The 26,000-nt window shown below is 44.6% G+C and overlaps 1 protein-coding gene across 1 annotated transcript in view; it reads left to right on the top strand.

Annotated features, from left to right (window-relative positions):
• ARHGEF4 (Rho guanine nucleotide exchange factor 4) overlaps nt 1–26,000 on the top strand; it is a 225,812-nt gene that overhangs the window by 164,543 nt on the left and 35,269 nt on the right. Inside the window, exon 6 of the mRNA XM_065639832.1 lies at nt 6,470–6,609. Within this exon, the coding sequence (XP_065495904.1) occupies nt 6,470–6,609 (140 nt within the window). The remainder of the gene's footprint in view (nt 1–6,469; nt 6,610–26,000) is intronic.

Raw genomic sequence — 26,000 nt, 5'->3', positions numbered from 1 at the left:
GAGCAAATAAACAACAAATACATAAAGTAGGAGGACAAGCCTGCTTTTTTCCAAGTCAGTAGCTGTGATGGGAACGTGGCCAGTGAATTAATAGTTTGTATGCAGTACAACAGAGGGGCTTTTCAACAAAGGATCAGGCTTTGGATCAAGAAAGTACTTTTATGTGATTTCCTATCTGTTTTTCCCATCATCTCCACTCTCCTTCAGATCTGCTCCCCCTCTTCTCTCCCACTCATACCATCCCTCACCAAGCAATGAAGGGACTGGGGGCAGCTCTGTCGTGTGGCTGCCAAGGCAAAGCAAACCAAACTGCCAGCGCGTAGCAAGTGGTAAACGTGGGCGTCAGAGCTGTGGAGCCATTCATAATCCCCATCTCTCTTCCCCATAATTATCTCCGCTACCCGAGATTGCCGAGAACTCCCTTAAGCCTCTCTGTAAGTCACTTAGATTCTAATTGGGATTTAAAAACTCTTGAAACCTGAGTGGGTGGCTCAGTGCATTATTGCTGATGAATGTTACCCTGGGTGATGTGCCCAGCAGACCCACAGAGGACCTGCGCTCAGCTTGCCATTGAAGAACTGTGTCCTTTTTGTTTTCGAGCACGAATTTGCTCTTTGCCTGAGCTAATTAAGAACTGGTTTCAGTCACAACAGCAATTCCATTTGTGGCATTATACCAAAATACTAATTTAATTTGGATATGTTGAATCCTTTCCCTTCTTAATATTTCTTTAAAATGGAGGCGATGAAGCTTGCTTTCTCCACTTAAACGTTTTCTGCCTCTCCTCCCCATTCTGTGTTCTTTATTTCCTCAAGGATTCACTGAACACAGTTTCAGTCATTACCTGCTCAGAAATGTCTTCATGAGGACTATAGCTCTCTAAGGCTTGGCTTTGCAGGCCTATGCCCTTGGTAGGTCTTTCTGTTTGTATGTTTTGGTTTGGGTTTTTTTTTCCCCCATGAATCTCATGCTAACTGGTCATTGTTCCCTTGTTGCTAATTCTCCTCCAGACTTCCCTCTTCCTGTTAAACTGGCCCACAACCATCAGCAGAATGATGTGAGAGGGTCCATCAGCACAGTAAAGAGCTGGAGAATTGCACTGCTGGGGCAGAAGTGGGATGACATCACTCTGATGGATTTTACTGTGGCAGCTGCATAGGGACCTCTGTATATCAAGCAGCTGATAAATGAAGTGCATAATTCAGACCAAGGCTGATGGAGGCTGCAGCAGTAAGGGAGATGAGGGTTTGGCAATTCAGAACAGGTGGAGGGGCTCTTCTCACCTGGGCAACATAGTCTGGGTTTGGTTTCCCCACCCCACACACCCCTTTCATTTGTTTATCGTCTTAAATCTCAAACTACTGCTTCATGAGCTGCATGCAATGCACTTTCCTGTGGGCGCTGCACACAATCACAGCAATCTCTGTTCACTGAGGCAGAGGAAATGATGTTGTTAGCTCTGAATTAATTTGCTCTGTGAGTGTAAATCAGGCTCCTACTGTTATTTCGGTGAATTATTTTAAATGTGAATGCTACAGAGACAAATTAAATGTGTGGATGTGGTACTGAAAAGGCATTCTTGAAAGAGAGATACTTCAAATACCCAAAAGCTGTTCCCTTTGTCATTAATATAATGTGCTTTTTACAAACGATGGGTGCTCTTGGCTTTCAAAGCTGTCTGTAATCATCTCAGATTGCTGTCCCAGCCTTAGCTCTAAAGGCTGTAGGGTGCAAGTCAAGTGAAGACAGATAACCTAAATTTTGGGAAGCTGCCTCTAGCCTACTGTCGGTCAGTCTTGGGTCATTGTTCAGGCTTCTGACCCAGACACACGGCTGGAGCTCTTTGCCAGCGGGGAGCTACTGGGGCTTGTTCCAGCTGAGACATAAACCAATGTGACTTTAAGAGATCTCTGTTAGGAGGCTGTGCTAGATTTGGGGCTGCAGTGCCCAGCTGCTCCAAGGAAGCTGTTCTAGAAACTTACTCTGTGTTTCTTCAGTGAGGGGGTGGGATTTTTTTTTCTCTCTTTTTTTTTTTTTTTTTCCTCTGGTGGTAGTATTTTTTTTCTGGCCAACAACAACTTTTGTTCACTAATTGCTGTCACTTGGAATGTATGAAGCAGGTTGTTGTTTGAGAGAGGAGCTCAGACATGGCAGACAGTGTCATCTGTATTGGGTGACACTAGTCTTTACTGAACTCTGGACTATGGTTAATATTTGTTTTCAGTGTGTGACCTTCAGTAGATCATCAAATCCCAACTTCTCTTGGTTTCCCAGAGCTTAAATGAACAACACAAGACATCTCCCATTTTGCCCTCCCTGCCATCTTCTGTTGGTTTTTAAGATCACGCTGCCCAGCTGTTTTGTTCTCTGGTGTCAGACAGGCTTGATGTGGTTCCCAAGAGGAACCATCCCACTGTGCAGGGAGCTGCCTGTGGGGCAGTTCAGATGATCCAGCCATACCTGTGAGCAGGAGGCAGCTGGGCTGGCTGTGAGCTGTACAGCCGTGGTTTGTGCTGTGGCCACCGTATGGCTTGTCTCTCCCTGTGGGTGCAGAGGACTCTTCTGTGTGAAACCACAGAGCTGCAGACAGCTCCAACAGCTTTCTGATGAGATGGGGAGCTCTGTAACTGTGTAGAAGCACCTCTCAGGGTTGCTACGTGTCAGCCTTTTACGTGCTCCCGTTCAGCAAGGTGGGGGCAGAAGCAGAGCCCAGCCAGGACCCCTCCCGCTGCTGACTGCTCATCCTGCACCCCAAAACCTGCAAAGGTGTCAGGGTGAACCCACACACCTCCTTCCTCTGGACCGCGTTAATCAAGCTTTGAGTTTTATAGAATCCTTCCCTTTTGTTTTTGCAACTGTCCTTAAATGTAACCTGTCTCAGGCATTTGAACACAGATGACCTGTGCCCAGCCCTGTTTTCAGTGCCATATATTGTGTGACTTTTGCTGCTCCATATCCTCAAGATATTTCTTCATGGAGTCAGGCTCTTGATGCCTTATTCTCCATTTGGATGCACAAAAAGGTTTGTGCAGCATTCTTTCATGAGCTACTATTGCTGGAATTATCCGTCTGCTTTTGTACTTGAATGACATAAATCCCAAGCTTGGGCTTGGACTAAAAACAGTATAAAGCAGAGGTTTAATACTTGCACAGAAGGTCGCAGTACTAAATGTTAGTGACAACCCCTCCCTATGCTCCTGTCTATGGGATATGTTGCCATATTTAGTGAAATTTATCAGGACAGCTGTATAAAATATGGAGAAACCTGCCTGAAATATTTCTGGCAGAACATTGTTCTTTTGGTGCTGCCCGATTGCCAGGGACAGGTCAGATTGGTGGTTTCAGAGAGACAGAGAGAGGCCACCAGTGACCATGACGCTGGATTTCAGTGTTACACCCAGATGAGCATCTAGGGGGGCAGGAATGGGGCATCTGAGTCACCTGCCATGCAGCTGAGTATTTGCCTGTCCGACTAGTACTGTGCTGTTGAGGAAGCTCATAGGCTATTTCAGCCATCTCTGCTAACTTGTCTGTAAAGATTTTTTTTTTTTTTTTTTTTTTTTTTTTTTTTGTACTTGCTTCTTTTCTACTTGACCTAGTTTATGCTATGCACATTGAGTCACTACCTATGTTAGAAGCCTTCATTCTCCTACTTCCTTGATGGATTTCTAGTGCATCGGGTCACCATTCCAGACTACTGTTTTATTTTCTTATTTATTTGTAATCTTTTAAGCTGCTTCCCTGGAACATTATTTACTTTGGGAAAACATATAATGTCTACGTTGGGCCGTTCTTCTCAAGGACTGGGAACTTCCCTATGACTATGGACTGCATTTTTTGGTGAAATACGGCCATGAGGACTTTTCTGCCAGGAAAGCTAATCCAAAACGCAGTAGCAGGTTTTGAGACTGCAGAAAATTGACGAGCTTGGTAAGATCAGAGAAGAAAAACAGATCTCTAGTAAAAGTGAAGACAGCTTTCAAGGCACTTAGCAGAGGTATAGAGTATTTTAAGTAATACAGATAAATATCTCCCTAGAGCTTTTGCTTTTTCATCTAAGCACAGATCAGAGAACAAATAGGAAAATGGGGGATGCGGTGGCAAAATAAAAGCTTTAAAGAAGTCAATGAACGTTTTTTAAGCTGAAAATTACTTTTAGTGGTGAAAATAGCAGACGGCACATAAGGCAAAAACAATGAAGCCATGCGTAAAATGAGGGAAAAGAATGAGATCAGAGGCATGCAAAGAAATTTTGGAATTAAGTGACTGCTAACTCCCTTTTTATAAATTATTTATTTTTTCGTTCTTTGAAAAACATTTCTCATTTGTTCTTGTTGCTGTACTAAAGCACTGAAAGTTGTTCATTACTATCGGGCAAATGTTTTTCAGACATTATATGAGCAAAAAGTTATACTTTAATGCCCTTTAAAAAAATAAAGTGCAAACCATGGTAATTCTGCATAAAATAATAATATCAGTGGCATTCCAGCTGGTTTTGAGTTTTACATTAAAGGGCTAGGTCTTAGTCCCAGAACTGCTGTATATGCAATCTATACTACTGGTATGTGTTTGGTAGAGAATGTCTATATAATGATACGATGTGTCAGAGCAAAGCTATGAGAATGCTTGATTTTTATTTTTTAAAATTTTTTTTTTGTGAAATGTCACTTAAAGTTGAATGGTTGGGTAGTTACGCACTTCCACAGAAAATTCTGCTTTAATCATAAGCCCGTATGCACCTTCGTGTCCTGACCTGCCATCAGTATTGAGTTGAATTCCTGGTTTAGATAATGAATATGTCTTTGCAGTGTTGTGCATGTTTATCGAATTCAAAGCAGAAACATTCAAGTATTTAGTTCAAAAATAGCTCATGCTCCAGTCATTTTGATGGCAAGTCACTGCACTGAACTGATAGCTACTACACCGAATTTACACCTCACCGTATTATTAGCAGTAATCAAGTGATGAAGCCTTAAGAAAACATCACTGGTAAGGAAAGCACTGACGAGGATGATCTTTGCAGGTCTTGCTGTGACCTCTGACAGCACTTTATTTTGTATTTCTGGGAAGCTTTGCTTTTGGGTATTAATAAGCTAACAAACCCTTAGGCACTTTTTCTTGGCCCACTGACACAATGAGGTTCATAAGATGCACTTGCATGATGGAGTGAAACGAGGGCTCAAGAACAGGCTTCTGTGTCCCCAGACTCCAATCGGTGCTTGTCCTGTCCAACGTGTACAAGATCAAGGTCATTTTTTTTTTTACCTGTTCTGCAACAACTTTCATTATATTTCATCATGTGGAACTTGGACAGCAGACTGTCACCAAGAGTGTTGATAATAATGTCTGTGTTTTCACTTCCTTCAATTCTACTACTATTGCTGTGTCAAGTCCATTACACCAAAATTACTAATTATATCAGCTGTTGTTCTCTGCATCATATTTGTGTTAGCAACTTCATGCATAGAAATCTTTGTGAAGCCCACCTCTTTGTCATGGAAATTGTTGTCCCAGTAGTTGCTAATCCAGGTGAATATGTCAGAAAATGTTTTATCTAGTCGTTGACATTTTTCACAGATTTTGAGAACAGAAGGTTTATGCTCAGTAACCTATACAGGTATGGGATGAATGAATGATTGCTCAACATGCCACCGAAGTGTATTTGCTAATACCTTGAGGACACCTTAGGAAAAGGTTCCTGCCTGTGAAACAGATGAAGTGCCATTTTCTTCTGTGCAAGGAGTATAAATGCCATATTTTTATTTCTCTTGGGCTTACACTTGTATCTTGAGACTTCAGTGCCTATTCTAGCAGCAGCCTGCAAACCCTCCATTATCTGTAGCAGATTCGCGGCTGTGCTGAGCAGAATGGCCCTCCTGTGGTAATAATGGAGACTTCTGTAGCAAACACCCTTTTAGGCAACAAAAAGGATTCTCAGATTAAATAAATGCGTGGACAAAAAGGAATGGGAATGTTTTTTTTCCCAAAGTCTGGGAGCTTCCTTGGTCTGACAGGATTTGGTAAATCACAATCATCAATGTATGACTTGGCAGACATGAGCTCGTTACCTCGTCGAGTTTCCTGTCAACACAGCAATGTCATAATGAAGTCGTGTTTGCATCATTTCTGCCCTGTGCCTCTTCTCAGAGTCTGTTTTCTTGTTCTTGCTTGATCTTTTCTTTGCAACGTGTAGCAGTTGTTGATTTTTTTTTTTTTTTAAATCGTACTTTCCAGTCTAGAAAAAGACACGGTCATTTACAGTAACAAAACATGAATGGAGAAAAATTGCCTGAAAAATAGGCATGCACCAGGCTGGGATTGTGCCATGAAATTGCCTATGTAGTTTCCTTGCCTTTTTTTCCTTTATGCTGTGTTACAGTGTCCCTCACCCCAGCCAAGCTCATATAATTGACACAGTGCTGCTGCGGATCTTGCGGTCTATACCAATTTTTTGTTCTTGTTGTTGCAGTGATCGCTGATGCGGCGCTGGATAAGACGGCTCTCACAGACGATGTGGGGAGTGAGGAGGACCTGTACGAGGACTTCCGGAGCTCCAACCACCGCTACGGCCACCCCGGGGGCGGCGGAGAGCAGCTCGCCATCAATGAGGTATTGCACTGGCTGGTTTCTGACAGGCAGGATAAAGAAGGATGCTGATTCTTCTTGTGAACCGTGAGAGAGGTCAACAACCCAACCGATATTGGCTTCAAATGTCATTTACTGCAGGTTCCACTCACAGCTGGGTAATGACAGGGTCTGGGCCTTCCATCGTTGCACTGTCCCTGTCAGTAGAGGACAATGATGAAAGGTAGTGCAGAGGCACAGGTCCTGAGCAGGTAACTCTCCTCTGACGTGGTTTGTGGACAGGAAGTTTAAAAGCATTTATGAGCAGTCTGGTCAGGGCTGCTGTGAGACTTGAAATGTGGTGTACTTGAAGGCATAAAGGAAATATTGGCAAAAACTGGTCTACGTCCTTCTTTATCAGTAGATGAGAAGAGTGCGAAGTTTAATGTAGGCTTGGTCTTCACTGCTTCCTCCTGCTCCCTAGTACATTCACTCTAGGGATGCAAAAGATATGCATTTTTAGTTGGTGCATTTAGCTGTTTTCTTTTGTAGTGCTGACACTGATTAACATGACATCAGCAATTTTAAAATGTACTACTTAGTTTAACTGATGTGATGAGCAACATATTAACAGGATTTAAGGTGTTTTTCTGCAAAAATACAATGTCTTTGTCTAATAGATTAGAACTGGCATCCCGTTACACACAGGATGTTTTTTTGTTGAGATGAAGTAATAAGCTTGATCTCTCTCACTCTTACACCTTCTCTCTCTCTTCCCTATATTCTGTTACCTTTACGTGACCTTTACAAGAGGAGAAAGCAAGGATAGAAGATGTATTATATTTTCTTGTGGCTAAGCTATAACTGAAACTATGTTGACCAAGGCTCTGTGCCTGTATGTTGGATATATACAGCAATGGTGCTTCTGGGGCCTGCAAAAGCTCCAGAAAGCTGCACAGTGAGGATAACAGCTTTTCCTCAAAAACAACAGCACAAAATGCTCTTCTGGCAGTTTTCTTGCTCCTAGTGCTTAGAATCTCTGCTGATAGCCCTAGGTGACTGGGGTAAGGAAGAGACTTGCTACATTTTCTTCCCTTATTCCTTACATCCAGAGCTTATTCAACCATGGCTGGAGCTTTTTTTATTTAACCACAGCTGTTTTGGCCTGTCGCCACTGGCGAGAAAACGTTAGTAGAACACCAAAACATCTTGAGTTGTATTCCCCCACATTTAGCTGGTGTGCTTGTGAGGGGGTCCCAGGCACCACAGGAGTCGGTCCCATAGTGTGCACTGAAGGTGTGGGAGGAAGATTCTCCTTCCCTCCCGTTCACGTGCGTGCCTTGCCAGCTCTTTGTAGTGTCTCTCATCAAACAGAACATCCTCTGGATTTTTTTTTTTTTTAAAGCAAAGTATTTTACTTTTTTTGAAGGAAATCTTTAAAACTCTTTAAAATCAGCAAAAAAATTAACTTGGCAGTGGTTCTGTATATCTGTCATGCAGGTTGTGCTTTTCTCTTTCATCATTCATTATTATTGAGAGCAATTGTTTTTAAAAGTTCACTTTATTAAATTCCGTTGTTTAACTTCTAATCAGGAAAGCAAATGGATGTGTCCGAAGCAGGTGCAATCTGTATGGGCTTTGAAGTATATGTGGAGTGTTGTTGGCCAGTTGACTGGAAGAAAGAAAGATTATTTTTGGCTTGTTCCCTAGAAACTTGCCTGTTCAGAGACCAACAAAACCATAAGAACAGGCAGTACATTATTTACTTTGTCAGCTGGTTCCTACAGGTAATTAATCCATCACTTGGCTTCACTGAGCCTTAGCAAAGTGATTTCCTACATAATCACTTCCTGGAACAAAGGAGTACAGTAAAATACAAAATCTCTGAGGTAAAATACTAAATCTGTGAGGTGGGGATTTTACATGAGCAGACATCTTAAGTGCCGAATTGAAATATCTCACATGGCTGGGAATCGGACAAGCTTATCTTCATCTTCCCTGCTGGACCAAAAGCTGGATATTGATTAGTCATATTTTCCATAGTAGTGCTGGGAGTGATGGAGGGTGAAGATATCAATGTCCAATCATTTACTCACATTTTGAGAGTAGTCTTGTCTTTGTTTTATTGTATTCCAAATTGCATTTTATTGGTCATGGATAAGGAAACTATGGTAACTGCATTATTCTTAGCCTTCTTAAAAGAAGCAGCTTTCAAATAAACAGAGAAAGTTGAAATACATTTTTAAGGCATTTGGCAGACCAAGTGTTGCATTCAAAAACAAAATACCCAGCCACTGAGTTTTAGTTCATTTTAAATCAAGAGAACATGGTTATGAAATAAAAAAAAAACCTTCCATAAAACTAGCATAATTTATTGGCAAGAAGACTAGAGGAATAAAAGAAGGCTGGGAAGGTTGTATACAGCCCAGCGAAGAAAATCAGCATGAGATTGTACAACAGCCAAGAAAAATCAATCAAAAAGTAATAGTAAGGGTTTGGGATGAGAAAAGAGGCAAGAGAAATAATTTTCTTGGGGCATCTGTTTGACATTGTTTCAAATGCATTCTTGATGCTTATGAAAAGAGATTTTTGTGTTTAGATTGTACTTGGTGGAGTTTACTTTGTGGTTGTTCCAGATAAAGTCCCTGTCGTTGTATTTTTTTGCTTCCACAGTATAATTAGGTAAAATGCAGTAAGAGAAAAAAACCTATACTGCAAATGTGTTGTGGTTCTGTCCTTCCAGTGCAGAAATATTATGTGCAGGACTGACAGAGCTTCAAGCTTCATGAAATCTGTCATACGCAGACTGAAGTCAAGAACGTGAGGGATTAAGCATATGAAAAGCCTGCCTGCCCAGCTCTCGGTGATTGTGGTGATATTGAGGCAAACTAGACTGCTTGTCAAGTGAGTGGCCTGGGCGAGGAGGCTTAGGCTTATTTGCTTGGGAAGATCAGGTGCGTACAGAGAGTTTGTTCTGTCCTGCTGTGCAAAGGGTCCGTATGGCTCTGTGCCTTGGAACAAATGCTGTTGCAGTTCGACACGTGGAGTGTTTAGCCCCTTGCAGCCCTAGCTGAATAGAACCGTCCCCACCTCGTGACAGCAAAGCACTAACTTTGGAAAATAACAGCAAGACTCCCTAGTTTTTCCTTATCTCTTGTGGCTGTATGCTTGATAAGTTTGGAATTTGATATGTGAAGTCTTGTTCCTGAAGAAATGCACGACTCATTGGCTTCAGCAGGCCAGGATTTTATCTAAGACATGTAACACCATTGCCTTATGTTTTAAAGCAACAATATTGTAGTACATTACAGATATTTGTGCTAATCGGTGCTTGTCAACGAGAAGCAATTAAGCTAATTGGTTCCAACATATATGTTTCTGATTTAGCAAAGTAAATAATACAGAAAAATACTCAGGAAGTGACACAAACAATACATCAACCATGTACCAGAGGCCGCAGATATTATGGCAGTCCTCTGTCTTACTGAGCAGTGTGCAACGGGGGCTGGTGAGACTCTGAAGCACTATTCTGATCGCTCACGGAGAAGTTGTTCTAGGCTCACCCAGTGCTGCTCCAAGCACAGCCAATTTTGAACAAGACAGACACGTGCACTGTTTTGTTTTGGTTTGTTTAAAAAAAAGACAAATTAAACAAAACCCCAAACTCATAAAATGTTAATGCAGATGAAATCAGAACAACATATTTTAATTTTGTTAAATGTGAATAATATCCTTCATAGCATTTTTCACATTATCTATCTACATTCCAATTAATAGAAATCTCTTGTGTACTATATGAGGACAAATTTCAAAAGACAGAAAAAATGTAAAATAGTGCTGCAAAATGTTATCTCCTTTTTTAAAAAGAGTAGAGAATAGGTTAAAAAAGCCATGGTCACAACAGATTTCCAGGCTGAGAACAGAATTAGAATTATTGATCATATGGAAGCAATATATAACATTCCTGTGGAATCTGGGAGAGGAGATTTATTACCGCTTTTATATCTTCATGTGAGTATATTGCTCTCCCAACTGATAGTAAAGCAAATAGAAACCAGTAACGATTAACACCACCCCCCCCTTTTTTTTCCAGAGGGCTTAATTCCCACTTTTGTATCTTGAGTGTTTCTGCAACCAAGGTTGACAACTGTGATCCAAAAGCAGCAATTATTATTTATTTGCTGAGTACCGTATAAAGCTCAGTGCTGTCAAGGACAAGAAATAGTTTCCCAATGGACATAAATCTTTACCGGATCTGAGTTTTCAGTCCCAAGTGCTTGTGTAACTTTGTACAGGGCTCAGATGTGAATATTCAGAGTACGGAGTCAAAATTGTAACTACTTAGAGTTTTTACAGTTCTCAGGTCTGCAAACTTCTAAGGTAATTTCAGAGTGCTTTTTGCGATGGATTTAAAGCAAATCAGTATAATCAAATACTCTGGAGCAATTACGTCTCATCAAACATCAGGATGAGGAGCTAAGTGGTCCCAGGGGTCACCAGCACCATATCTCTGCCCAGGACATCTGTGGCTGCTCCGAGCCACTTTCTCGCACCCTCAGCAGCGCTAGGGCTTGGTTGTCCCCTGCACAAGGGATCCTCCCCCAGCAGGTTGGAGATGAAGAAAGGGTGGTGGCAGAGGTGAGAAATGGGATCAGCTTTCCCGCTTGCAGTCCTGCAGTGAGCCCTGCGCAATCCTCAGGCTTGTTCCCACACACACGTGTGAGTTGTGGCCAGGAGCTCCCATACCATGTATGCCATGGTCTGTAGCATCCACACAGATCACCAGCAGGAGTTAATCCACACAGGCACATTTCTAGAAAATATGTAATTTTTCATGCTTTCTTTAAATAGCCCTATTAATCTGATTCTTATGATGAACAAGCAAAAAAACTCAACCAAACAAAAACAAACAAAACAAACAACCCAGGCTTAGCTTAGTTCTTGGGGCAAGAATAGCACATTGAGGGTCTGTCACAGTTTTAACTCCTAAACAAAAATGCTGAGGTGTTACAGTGGAAGGGGCCCTGCATGTGTAGAAGGGAATGACTGGGTAATGGAGTCGATCTCTGAGTTGGACCCAACTCCTCCTTCCAGGAGCCGAACTGAAGAAGCAGAACAGGAGAGGTAGCATTTGTGTTTCACCTCTTTGTGGGCACAGATGTGTCCCCACACACATACCAACATGTTTAAAGAGGCGAAGGTACTGCCCAAACTTTCATCAATGGCTGTAAAAGAGCGCTAAATACGTCACTCAAATAACTGGAGACAGCATGATGGCTTTGGAGTTGTTACGTCAGCCCTGCCAGCTGTTAAATTGTGAAGAGTTTAACAGCTCCTGTTAACACTTGCTAATGATGGCTGTGAGTATTAGAGGACTCTTAATAATGTCTGTTGCTTGCTGGCATTAAATATATTCCCAGTTACTAGGGTACAGGGAGAGTTTTGGCTCCACAAACAATTTTATGTTTCCTTGGAGAAAAAAATGATCCAGCAATGTTTTAACTCCTTGTGCCAAATCATCTCAGCGTCTGCCTGTGTTTTATCCTGTGTATCTTTGGGTTCCTAGAACTCTGCCTGATGCTCCCCACCGCTTAAAGAAAACATGGTGTGTCTACCTAAACTTTGTACAAAGATTTCCTGAGAAAAGGGAATAATGAAGGAACATGACAAAGTAGGAATGCTGGGTAAAGGTTAGTATAGAGGTTATTCCAGGTTTAAGTGTTTACATAGAGACAGAGGAGTGAATGTATCTGGCTTTATACCATACTTGTGCCTCAGGTTCCTCTCAGCATGGTTTTGATATCGGAACATCTCTTGGATTCGTTCTCCTCTCTCCAAATCCTGATTTAAAGCAGCTCCTCTCTGCAAAGTTTTCTTTTTTCCTAATCCCCAGAGGACATTTGAACTCTGTGGTGGAAAAATAAAATCCCTCCTGACTCTTTTGGCCCTTCAGAGAGCACTGTTAATGCCTCAGAAGATCTTCCCTGTCAGCTTCAGCCCTGTCCTGTGACCAAGGCCCCTTGTCCTATGCTCAGTAAACTGGGGACAGAGTCAGCAGTGAGTTCAGCCATGCTTTAAGTGTATCCCTTGCAGTTTTATATCACTGTTCTGGTAAAAGCAGCAAAACTGTGGGAGCTGTAGAAGGAAGAAAGATCAGCAAGAACAACCAAGTTGCTGAAGTGCCAACCTTGCTTTTCCTGAGGCTCATGGAAATGCTCCCTCTCCCTCTGGGGCGCTTGGGGCCAGCCTTTGCTCAGTGCCCTGAGAGAGTCAAACTCCTGCTCCTCGCAACAGAACGAGGAGATGTCACTTGCATTAACCCCATGACTCCCACTCCTGAACATATGCACACTCCATGGGCAGGCACACAGAACAGCCCTTGTCCCCAGCGCTGTGGGACCGCCTGGCACAGCTCCATGTGGCACATACTTGTCAGGCGGATTTGCATGGAGTTGTGGAGTGTGATGAGGGCCTCAGAGGACAGGGGCAGAGCTGTGCTGCTTTACAGCAGCTGAATGTCAAGTGCAGCCTTTCTCTTGAAGTTTTGGGTTGAAGGGCTGGTACAGTTGTAGAGAACAGTGACCTAGAAAGGTGTTGATGGGGTTTTTTCACTCCTGCTTCTAGCTGTATCTATAGTCTTTAGAGAGGATCCTGCTTCTGGCTGTTCCACTGACTTACTGCTGGCAAGTCTTCATGTCAACGGGTTTTATGAAAAGAAAGCAGGCTGCTTGAGCTATCCAATATAGAGTGAATGTTCTGGTTTTTTCACATTCTCCTGTCCCTAATGGTTGCTTTACTAGGAAAGCAGAAGGGGACTTCCTTCATTTACTGTTGGGGCGATCAACTTCCCATCCTCGCCTTGCTGATCATCTTGAAAGCCACTTACCAAGTTTGCTTCTGAGCTGTATCTTAGATTGCTAATTATTTCTCAGTTGATGGGGCAGGCTCTTGGAGAACAGCCCATCAAGGCTCATTCGTCAGGGTGTGTTGTTCTGCTGCATTTTTTTCCGGCCTGCTGGCTGAAACAGAGGTGTCAAGACAAGATGGCCTCGGAAGGCTGCTTGGCCCTGTAAAATTTCTGTCCTGCTTTTCTGTTGTGTAGGACATTAAAGCATTCAGCCTGTTTCTTATATACTGATTATGTACATCTTTTACCCTTTCATAGCTTTTCTCATTTCCATAGTCCATGAAGCTGCTTGCTCTCCTTAGCCCTCCTATGGCTCCTTTAATTATTAATTACATCAGAAGACAATGAAGGAGGATTGTAAATTTAACATTATTGCATACCAGCTTGGAAGAGCTTTACAGAGCTGTTACCTGTAAGCAGTTTTTCTGTTTTCTACATCCACAAGACTGGTACATTCTGTAAGAGGTGAGGAGGCTGAGCAGTTGGAGGAGTGTCATAACACTGCTCTGCAACCAAACACATTTTTTAAAGACGACAGCTAAAGGAATCCCGTACTCAGATTTTATAATGTGTGAGCTCAACAGAATATGCCAGACAGCCCCAAACTATATGGCTTTCTAAAAAACTCCTGTATAGTCAGAAAGAAAGGAGTCCTGTGGTCTAGAAACTACCAAAAAATAAAGTTTGCCTCTGTTCTCCTTCCCTCCAGCCACCTCTGTTAAAAACTCTTACGAGGGTTATTATTTAGTGGGATTTTTTCAGCTCTCTACATTTTGCATCTTCCTCTACCCATGTTAGTCACCACATTCTTCTTGTCACTCACCTTGCACTGTTATTCATCCCCTTCTTCTGACCCACTTTATCTATTTTCACTGGCTTCATTGCAGCTTCTTCTGACCTCACCTGCTTCAGATACCACAGCTTGACCTATGCCTGTTCCCTCTCTCATTTCCCTGACTTTTATGAGAGTATTTCTCTGCCTGTTTCTCTCTTATGTCTCTGTTACAGCCAACATGGTGCCCAAATGAGGACCATTCTTTGTCTTCCTGTGTTATCCATGGTTGTCAAATTTTCAGCTCAGAAGCAGGATAGCAAAAAAATCTGCCTGACCATGTATCTCATTCAGCCTGCCTTTATTTCAGAGCGTCCTTTGTTCTGCCTGTGTCCAATCTTGAATTGAAAAGATTCATTTTCCTAGGCTATGTCATAGACTGTGCCAGCCTGTCTTTGCTTCTCTCTGCTTGTTCCTTGCCTCCACCACATCTATCATAACATGCTTTGTTTTGTTTCCAGGACATTCCTGTCTGCATCCCTTGCCTGTTATCTGTCATTGAGTATTGAGAGGGAATTTTCCACCGTCAGTCAAACTCACATGCATGCTCTGCGCTGGCCCGGCCCACCCTGGAAATGTGTCATTTGCGGGTGCTGCTGGCAGCTCCCTTGGCTCAGCTCCCCAAAGCATGTCCATGCGTGCTGTGGTTACGGGGCTCACAGCAGCGACACGGTTCCTCTGAACCATGGCCATGACAATAACTGCCAGATGCTTCAAATATGTTAATAGTTAGTGTTGCTGTTCTTGAAAATAGAATTTACTTTAGGACAACTTGAAAGATTTTCTAGCTTTAGTAGAGTCTGAAAGCAAAAGCCTGGTTGCTAAGCAGATTCTGTCTTTTTTTTCATTGTTGCTGTCGGGGCTGGCCCATCTCAATGGTTGCTTTTCTTGCAGTGTGCCAACATGGCCATGTCTTAATCTATGCACTGCACAAAGAAACTGTCAGGCCAGTTTTCTTTCCATTGATAATTATCTTGTGACTCTTAGTACTCAAGCAAGAGAACAACTTGTAATGTTCTGGAAGTATTGAGTAAACTGTTCAGGGAAGTATTGGCTGTAAAAGCTGTGTGGGTTTAAACCATGCAGTGCTAGCTAGAGAAACATGCGGTGGGAGTAACTGTGCTCTAGTAACACAGCGTTACACACTGTAAAATTCAGAGCAAATTGCGGTCCTTTGACAGACTGTTTTCCATTTTAGAAATATACGATCAGATGCAGTTTAAGAAGCTGTACTTGTTCTGATGTTCTCTGGCCATGGCTTGATCATGAATGACGTCCTTTTGGGAGACGTTGGCTGCAGTTGTTACTGAGGGTTAATTCAATGCATAACAGGGTTGATAGTTGCTTAGTTTCGATGCTGGGCAAAGTGTGATAGTGGAATATTTGGCAGTTAAGGAAACTCGGGGTTTATGTATTGATTTGCAGGCAGCAATGCGTGCCTCTCTCACAATTTCATTCTCAGTCCTTGCTTTCAGTTGCTGAACTGGAAACTGAGTGGAAATTTGTCCATTGAACATCCACTTAGATTCTGGATTCTTTTTTGAAAGATATGTTTGAAATTATTTGCTCACCACGGTGTTATTAGGTGGAAATATTTTCATCACCCAATTAAAAAAAATAATTAATAGCAGCTTCTTCCCCAAGAAGCTCTTCAACAGCTCTGTGTTATGAAAAAGACAGTAAGAATTTGGTGATTTTTATGTCGAAGAAAGGTTAAAGGCAGGGGGCGGAGAGGAACCAAGTCATGTGGATCCAGGTGAAATTTGTTACTTTGGCTTTGAACTGCTGAAGGCGTTCTGAACACATGCTGAACCTGTTCTCTTCCTTTGTACTTCTGTATACGCAGCATCCAAACAGACAGTGATGCCAACCAGAGAGACAGGGAAGTTCATACTTGTGTCTGTGGCTTCATTGGTGTAAAAAGAGAGAGTAATGCTGCCTCAGAAGATACCCTGTTTAGGAACATCTTAGGGAAACTTGCGAAGGAGCTGGAACTTGCATGGTCGGTGCTGGGTGTGTATGGTATGCAGAGCTGAGAACAGAGCAGGCAGACACCGTGAGCTGACTGCCTGGCTTGTCCCTGCTCTGTGCCCTGCGCAGAGAAAGGGGCAGCATGGCTGGGCAAAAAGTACGTGTCTGTGTATCAGATGGACCTAAGCCAGACTCAATTCTAGCACCGCTTCTCCTGTCTTTGGACACATTTTGACACATTTTTCACCTAGCTGTAGAGAGGGTGTTGATAAATGACTAAGAGTGTTCTTTTTTTCCTCACTTGATTTTTAGAGCACAGTTTATTTGTGCTACAATACCGATGCGTCCTTGGATTTAAGAGGAATTGAATTGTGTGTCTTGTAGCAAGCACATCCCTGTTTGTGCTAAGTCCAGGAAGTCCTGGAAACGGGCTTTAGTGTGATACCTCCATTACTAGTCCGAGCCTTGCTCTCCAAGCCTGCTCTCTGTGGAGGGGCTGGTCCCTTCTGCACAGCTGCCCTCAAGGGACTCATTCTGGGGCATGTGCTCTTTGCTTTTGTCATCTCCTCAGTTAGTTATTTGCCTCTTCTCCTGAAGCATCCCTCCTGCTTACTACAGTTATTAATTTTTCCCATTTGTGTACATGTGCCTTTCACTTCCCAGTTCAGCTGCTATGATACTGAAATGCTCTTTTTGTTTGGCAGACAAGTGAATTTGTCTGTATGCTCCTGGCCTCTTAAAACTGGCACCTAAAACAGTTTTCAAAAGCTTAGGCCCCATTTGCTGCACATACAAGCAAGGCGACAGTAAGGGCTAGACAATAATTTGCATCATTTTGATGAAAAGGGATGTCTGTTTCTGTTTTATCTAGTATTAGACTGGGGGTTCTTGAATAATTTGCTCTCTGAAGGCTCGGTCACTAAGCCACACTAACTTTGTGAGCCATCAGGCTTTTGGGGCTGCTCTGTGCACTTGTACCATTTGAATGACAGCATCATTCCCTTGGTGCAGTCCGAGCTGAGGATGGCTCTTAGAGGAAGGATTGGAAGTAAACTGTCACAATTGCGAATTAGATTCCAATGAAGATTGTGCAGCACTTACTTGAAATATGCTTCCCCAGTGATAATTATACAAACTAAATCCCACTCTGTTACAAGCCACAAGGTAAAACCTTCAGTTATTTCATCTCTTGCTGTTGCCATCTACCACAGAAGCATGTCTGATCAGTGAGGAATAAGAATGAGGCTTTATTTTTGTCCTAGAAAAATGCCACATGGTGTTTAGCAGCGTGTGACAGGAGCTGGAGAGCCCCTCAGCCCTGCAATCACAACATGGAAGTAACTCCCCCACGCACAGACCCTGCGAAGGACAGTCTGGGGGGATTCACTGTGTGGGGGTGAAAACAAAAGCCAGGTCACAGCTAGAGTCAATCCGCAGTTTCAGTCCTTGTCGAGACCAGTTTCTACTCATGCTTGCTTATTCACTGTGGGGTCACAAGTGTGACTGCAACTTAACGTTAATTGTGAACGCTCCAAGATGTACACAACGTAAACATGTTGTATGTGCCCAGCGTAGGAGGGCACTTGGGCCTGTACATCAGGAAAGCAAAGGAACATAGCTGTGGCTTAGGGTGTTTCTTAGAGACAGCTCCAACAAAGTAAGGTGAAAACGTGCCCTCCATTCCACTTTTGCTTTTTTTTTTTGAGCATTTTCATCTTGGTATCAGTTTCCCCGCAACTTCTCCTTCCAAGCGGTCTCAGAGCAGTGTCCAAGAAATAAGCTACTTTCTGCTTTAAGATATATTCATAAATATTCAGTCACATTTTCTGTGCTTTCACCTTCAAATGCTCAAGCATGTTGATGAGTGGCAAAGATTTCAGGAAATTACTGGAGAATTACATCATCATGGATTTTATAAATTGTCCGGTGTCCTATGGCACCAACATTATAAGTTCTGCTAACCTGCCTCACCAGTGTGTGTCTTGGTGGGTCACTGGAATTTATCTATTTCTGTTCAGTGTAACTAAGTGACTAGAGAAGATGGTAGTTGCTGTGCAGGTTTTAAAGAAGCATGTGTGATCATGGTTCCCATTCATCATGATTAGCATCTGCTGAAGATCCACATCCCTCCCAAATACTGCTCAGTGGCTTATGCCCAAACTCAATGTGTTCATGAAAAGCCTTCAAAACCATACAAGATCTGCTGAATGCCCACGAGTTGAACAACACACTGATGCACTCAACTGCAGACTTGAAGAAGCATCACTAAATTGAAGTCTGCATGCTTAGGAATTTACAAATTGTACTGAGGTGCATATGGCAGGATAATTGTTTTTTCAAAGCCCTAAAGTGAGTGCAGTCCCAAAACTCAAAACCTCTTGGCAGCTTGGGCAGCCTGTGGATCTCAGTAGTTTGCACCGTATATGAAGTTCCGCTTATCAAAGTCTTGAAGTTGTACTGAGAGCACAAGCCCTTGTCTGGCACATTGTTCTGCCTTGTTCTATATTTAGGCTAGAGACAAAGAGATTTGCAGGATCTTTAAGTTCAGAAACAGCAAACCAGAATAATTGTAGGCTTGATTTTTATAATGCCTAAAAAAGACGGACATCTTAAACATTATGGAAGCATAAGGAGACAGTGGAGGTTGTGTGACTGCTTAGCACAATTTGGGAAAAAAAAAATTTAAAAAAAGTACCCAGACAGACCATAACTCTGAAACCTTTTCCCTTTTAAATTTCTCACCTGCTGTGTTCCAGGATACATGCAGGAGCTATACAGATCTTCAAGAAGCATGGGCATTGATGTGCTAACACCTGAAAAAAGACAGGTTTTTTTAATATGGATTCTCTCAATTGTGAGAGCAGCCGAATGTGTTCTGTTCATGCCCACATCATGTGCTGCTCCCTTGTTGCCCTTCCCAGAGATAGATGCTACTGTAGGTGTTTAGCAGTTAGTATGTTTAGTTGAGGAGGCATGACTTCTGGTTCCCGCTCCTAGGAATGTGTGTGATTGTATATACACACATTGGGGTTTTGGAATTCTTTTTTTCATGTTTGGCCCTGTTGGATAAAGTGCAGAGTCATCCTCTTTGCTCCATGCACTAGCTACTGTATCACCTCCCCCTAGCTCCAGGGGCTGATTGCTGGATTCATATTTCTCATTTTCATGAGAGGGTATGTGTGGGGTGAGTGTGTGAGAACTGGAAGATGTGCAATTACCTCCCGTCAGTGAAGGTCCTGCATGTTGGGTCCTCCCTTCCCTGAGGAGTGCCATTAGTGCCAGCAGTTGACTGAAAGGTGGGCTGTGCTTTGCTGGCTAGAGGAAAGAAAAGGGCTGCAACCGTGGTTAAAGAGCCTGTCTGTGATGGGTGCTCTCCAGGAACCATGCCTGACTGTTCCAAGGAAGAGAGGGCATTTAGTCCTGGTCCTGATCAGATACTGGTGGGGAACTGTGCTTAGCCTGCGGCACCTGTGAGTGTACCCCAGGCAGCTTGATGAACCTCACAGTCCAGCAGCTAAATGTTAATAAAAGCACGTTTCGGGCTTTGCAGGGCTGACTAGAGGTTTTCTGGTTGCAGAGGTTTGGGTTTTTAGTGTCTTAGTCCTGTGGAGGCGTTGGCAGAGGTAGCCAAGTCCTTTAGACATTCTGGCTCCAGGATCCTGCAGAGTCCAGCCGGAGCCACTTCTCCCAGACCCCCACTCAGACTGCTGCATCTCCCCCCCGACCTCCTTGCAGACGCCCACCAGCCTGTTGCACGCTGGGTGTGCGGGAAGCCGTGCGAGCCCTCGCCGTGCCCTTGCACCGCCGCCCAGCCGGCCCTCCCCACCCCGAGCAGAGCAGCGGGATTTGCCTCCTGGCAGGACTTGTCTCTATTGCTGGCACGCTCCTAGTGCGGGTGGAAGGATTTAAAAAAGCAGCCACCTAATCCACTCCTGACCCTCCTTAGAAGCCTCCCCTGCACACAGGTCGGGCTGGCGCTTGCCGCGCGTTGCTAAGGCCTGCATGTATCCTGGAGACGGCGCCCAGCAAATAGCTGAGCCGCTCTCTGGAAAGCCAATATCGCAGCCCGGATTGCAGTGCTCCGGCACGCTCGGGCTTTCTGCAAGAAGGAATTCAACGTCTTCCTGCTGCTAAAGCGATGCCAACAGTTCCTTCGGCAAAGAAGATGTGGAAACCCACGGATGTGCTGATAAGCGTACTCCTGAGATAACGGGGCGTGGAGGGGGCGTTTTGGCACACATGCTGTGCGAGACCAGCAATGGCTGTGTCAAACCATTTAGACTTCTGCTTTTGAGAGCTGCAAAACGCCTTTTGTTCACAACCCTCTGCCCCCATCCGTGCCCCTGCTGTGGGCTGTACAGCGGTCACTTAAGAAGCCTGCTGCTTTTTTGTTTTTTGCCTGGGGGCTGAAGCCATGGCAAAGGTCCCTGACCGAAGCAGGCACAAATGGAGCGCACTTCACACTTTCCTCCGCTGCAACATGAACCCGGAGACCCAGCGGGTAGTGGTCTTTGTCATCCTGCTCTTCCTCATCATCGTCAACGTGGTGCTGATGTTTCTTTTGGCGTTTCACTGAAGGACGACTGCCGGTAGTGGTGTGGTGTGTGGGGGTTTCCAGGACTGGGCGACAAATCAGCAGGTCAGCATGTCGTTGTCTGCCTCTGGTCTGCTTGTCTGCTGTTACAGTAACTGTGTGTCTCAGAGTATCCCTCCTTTGTTTTTTAATCATCATCTCCTTCCCCACCCTGCTCCCCTCACTCTCCTGTCATCACCTGTGCCTTGCGGCTTGGATCACCGTCAAACCAGAGAAAGGGAAAGAGGTAACAGAGCCAACCTACTTAATCGTAACTGCTCTCTGTGGCGCTAATCAGCCTCGATTCCTAACGAAGACTATATTGTGCCTATATGCAGCACTCTTCAGCCGTGGAGAAGCCCGAAGTGCTGCTGCTTTGTTTGCAGAGGAACAGCCATCCTGTACTGAGCCCTTACGCAAGAGCCTGCTACATGTAAACACCTGCTGTAAAAAGTGGAACCCCGTAATGCCTCTGTTGCTCTGCCACGGTGAACACTGTGCTGTGCGGTGGCATGAGTAATGCCCAATTAGCCAAAGTGATTGATCAATAGAATGCATCAGGAATTCGGGCTGAATAAACCCTGCAGCAGTGTGGAGGGAGTGTTTTATTGGCTTTTATCCTGTTTCCTTTATTAAATCTCAGCGCTTATCTGCTATGTACATTAAAATGGCTGGCGAAGCACAGCACAGGACACTGCCTGCAGGCCACGTGTTCCCAGTGGCCAGCAGCAGCCAGGCTCAGTGGGGAAGCAACTCAAGGAGCACTCCTGTAGATGCATTAGGCGGGGAGGGCAGCAAAGTGGTGTGCTCTCTCCAGGCCTGTTCACCTCAATGATGTTTAATCGGCAGCCCTGTACATCTCACAGCACTTCCAGGCTTGGGCATTGGCACCTCAGTGGAGCAGCCCTCTACTTGATGGCATTGAAGGAGATCAATTCCTGGAGGAAGACAGACCGGAAAGGAAGCCACAATGTACTGTTCTTGATGACACTGCTTGCATTTGTGCTGGAGACTCTGCAAAATATCCAAGCCCTTAAAATTCAGCAGGATCCTTCATTTTGTGTGTTAGGTGATGTGTAATTTGAGTACAGCTTTCACGAGGGCAGCGCATTTTCTGGCACTAACGGTTGAAGTTGCTGCATTCCTTTCAGACCTGAATGTTTCTGGCTCCTGGAATCCGATGTGATGTTGAGAAAGGCCGGATGGTGATGTTGTCTCTGTCATCATGAGTGATGTACTCTGTACCAGTCATTTATGTGATTGTGTGTAATACATTAGTGTTATACAAAACCGTGTCACTTTAGCACATAGAGAAATGAAATGTGTCCTTGCTGAGCTCCTTGCTGAGTTACATCTGAGTATGGAACATCCTTTTCCTGAGGGTCTCCTGCAGTGCTGGGTATGGAGCAGCAGCAGGCCCCAGCTTACTGCACTTTGCTGGGAGTCTCTTATGTACATAACAGTTTTGAATTATGAAAAATCTCAAACTAGGCTATTAACTCTATTAGATAGACGTGATAAACAGCCACTGGAACTATCCAGTATATGTCATTTTCTGAAGTTACCATTTCAAAAAAACCCACCAAACCTCAGCACACAACACTGGCTTTCAATCCAATATGTTTTCTCTCTGTCTAAACTTTACCTATTGTCTCAGTTATGACTGGAACCATAACTTCATGGTGTGAAGTGGAAAAAAGGTTGTTTATTGGAAAGGACAAATGAAAGATGAGAAAGCTGAGCTCAGCCTTCAAGTGACAGACTGGGAGACCAAAGTGTGGCTTTGGGGTCATAGGTGTCAGTGACAGAAGGCTTTTGGTAGCAGCTTGTGAGGGCAGACCATGCACAAGGTCTGAGCAGGCTCTGAAAGTGCTTGAGCCTTGGGAAGCTCTCACCCTCCTCTGGTGGGTGAGTGTTCTGCTCTTAACAACAGGCCTCGCATCATGGCAGCCCGTGCACTATATTTGAACTGTCTGTTATTGCTGTCTTGCCTGCTCTGTATCTTGAAATAGTGCAAAACACATCTGATGTTAAATGCTGTTATTTACAGGGTCTGCACGCATACACGTGCTCTGGAGAGTATCTGGTAGGTTGACTCCATTCATAATCTCAATGTTTGGCTCAACACACAGAAATGGTGTGGGGCAGCTGGTGAGCTGAGCACAAACGTTTGCCAGCCAAGACTGATTCTAGATCCATCAAGTGACTGCAGCTGCCTGTTACACTCTGCCTAGGTAAGTTTCCTAGGAGCTTCTTTTTATTTAGTGTCCTGCAAAACTGATGAGGTAGCTGGAGCTGGTCTTGTGGTGATGAAGTAACTCCCTCTCTGCTAGCTGCTGCCAGCGCAGTTTGGGGACACCCTGTTCCCGCTGCATGCGAAGGGCTCTGCTGGGATTAGAAGGGATCAAGTACCAAACCCGGTGCTGGTGGCCTCCTGGGCAGGCACAGCCCTGCCCTGAGCAGGCGAGTGCTTCTCCAGTGCTGCAGCCACCTCTGTCCCTTCTCTCTGTGTCACACTTCTGCCACATCTACACTATACCTGGTATGGTGTCCTTATTTCCAAGAAGTTCCCTTTGCCCAGCTACAGAGGCTGTGCTGTGGGAACCAGAGCCATTTGCTTTTGCTTCTTTGACACATCAAAGCTTGTGCGCTTATTTGACACAAGAGATGGGGCCCTGCAGGGAAGCTGTGTGATTGCCTTCTCTGTAGCCATCTGACTGTTAGGCTCTGCCATGACATTTGGGCTGTAGCCCTATGGAGGTAGCAGCATGGCCAGGAAAGGGGGACCCCTGCAGTCACTGCCTCTCTGCAAAGCACTCGGGGTGCCTGGTGCCTGCTGTGCTCTCTGCTCCTGTTGTGGACCAGGTGATGGCAGCCAGACCCTTTGTGACTGCTGGAGCCTCCTCCTTGGGGTACAGAGCAAGAGCTGTGCCTGCCCATGCTGCTTCCGTGGGGCTGGTGTACCCCAAAGCAAAGCAGCGTGCAGGGATGGGGCAGGTACTGATTCTCCGAGCTCTGCACGGGTAGTTTGTGTTGCCCCTGTGCGGGGTGAGTTCACCAGAGCTTTGCTCTCCTACTGCTTTACTTTGAGCCTCACAAGTGCAAAGAGCATCTGTGAACAGGAGTGAGACCAAGACATCACTTCCAAAGGGAGATCTCAGCTTTAGATTATATCTTCCCTTAATTTGTTCTCCCAGGCTAAACTCATTTCTGTGGTGATATGCAGTATCCGCTGTCTTTGTGATTTATTTGTGGAATCTAAGGCATGAGCTGGCCAGATAAGAAACACAGTAAGCATTTAGGATGATACCATCAACAATTACTTTTAATTAATGCTTTCAGTGTTTTGATTTAAAGAAAAGCCAGCAAAAGAAGTCCTATCAGGCAGGTTAAAGAAAGATTTTAAAAGGGAGAGTACTTGTTATTTATGCCAAGTCATTGGGCTTGTTAACTACAGAACGTGCTGGAAACTCTGGAATAAAGCGATGTCTTATTCGAATCCTTGTATCTGTTCTTTGCCTGGGATTACTCCAGACATGGCTGTGGTTGTCACAAGCAGCACACCCCTTCTGTGTCTGCCTTTGGCAGGGGTGGCAATGGGACTCGAGGCGGTAGCACAGACCTGCTGAAGGCCCACGGTGGTGTTCTCTGTCCTGCCGCACACGTGCAAGCCTTCTGCATTTGTAACTGATGGAGTGATGGTCGGCTCAGCTATGCTGGTAACGCTAAAAGACAAACATCTCCCCAGGTACCAAGGGGGTGTTGAATCTTTCAGCAGTCAATCAGGTGTGAATGACCATGGAGAGGGAAATTTGGGAGTTTGCTCTCCCTTTCAGCTGACCAGCTGATCTGGCCACTCTGGAACAAGGGCCTGGTGCAGGGCTCTGGTCACACACATCCATCTGCAGCACCGAGTCCCACGTCTTCCCCTTCTCCCTCCAGAGAGGGAGACCCCCAGCGCAGTCCCTTCCAGCATGCTCTTCCTTCCAGAGAGCACCAGATTCACGCTGGGCACCTGAATCTCTGCTGTCCCTTGGTGACAGAGCAAGTAGAGCCTCCACCAGCTGGAGAAACAGGGGCTGCTTTCACCTCCCTCCTTCTTTCCTGCAGCAGCTCCTGCCCAGAGCAGGCTGCTGGGCAGGGCCAAGGTGACCCAGGGCATGGGGCAAACCGCCATAGCATCCACACTTAAAAATCTTGTGCGTGTTTGGTGTTGCATCCATTTAGGATAGCAACACAAGAATGGAATTAGTATGTTGTCTTCTGCTAAGCTGTGCTGGTTTGTAGTGGCCACTGTGCAGGGGCAGTGCATGAATGTTATTTATAGGCCCAGTGTCTATAGCTAGGGTAGTAATGTGGCTCAGAGCAGTACAGTAGAGCTGGGTTTGACTGCTTGTGGTTATTTTGAATTGTGATCTTGTCCAGTCTTGGCATGTTGAATGTCTGCAGTCGTGGCAAACTCTGTATGGAAATACAAATGCTGTGCATAGGCATCACATGTCAATCTAAAGAGCTGCACCAGGAGCTCTCAGCAGCAGCCTCACACAGCTTCCCTCACCTCACCAAATGAAATAGTTCCAGCAGGAGATTAGGAAAAGATGGGCTGCTTAGGAGCTGTGACTTAGTATTTTTAATATCCCAATTCATACCTGCAGCACCCAGGAGTCAGGACTTGTTATACTAGGCACTATCTAATTATGTAGCAAGATTTCCACTGGACACCAAGAGAGGAGAGCCAGGGACTCCAGTGTCCCATTGCTGCCTGATCTATCAAAATGTGCTCTGCCTCCAGCTGCTTTTGCAAAACTATTTTGTCACACTGAAAAGCCCATGGCCACTATGGGCGGGTTGTGCAGGGAGTAATGGAGACTAAAATGAGAACCTGTGGGGAACGGGACATACGTTGGTATTTTCCTTTTTGGACTAAAGAAGCCATGTTATGCAGATGCTTTGGTCTCCCATAGTTAGAGGGTTTGTTTGTAGTGTGGTCTTGGAAACAGGAATGTGGTTCTGGTTTGAGGCTTTAGCTTTTTTTAGGCCATTAGGTCTCTAGGTCTTTTCATCTAGATGCTGTGGACTTGAGCCAAATGAATGAAATGGATATAATCAAGAGCATAATAGCAGAGGGTCTCAAAAGATCACAGGAACCTACT

The sequence above is a fragment of the Caloenas nicobarica genome, chromosome 8 (assembly GCF_036013445.1).
Source record: "Caloenas nicobarica isolate bCalNic1 chromosome 8, bCalNic1.hap1, whole genome shotgun sequence".
Lineage (NCBI taxonomy): Eukaryota > Metazoa > Chordata > Aves > Columbiformes > Columbidae > Caloenas > Caloenas nicobarica.
Note: the sequence above shows the minus strand (reverse complement) of the source record. Positions and strands in the feature narration are given on the sequence as shown.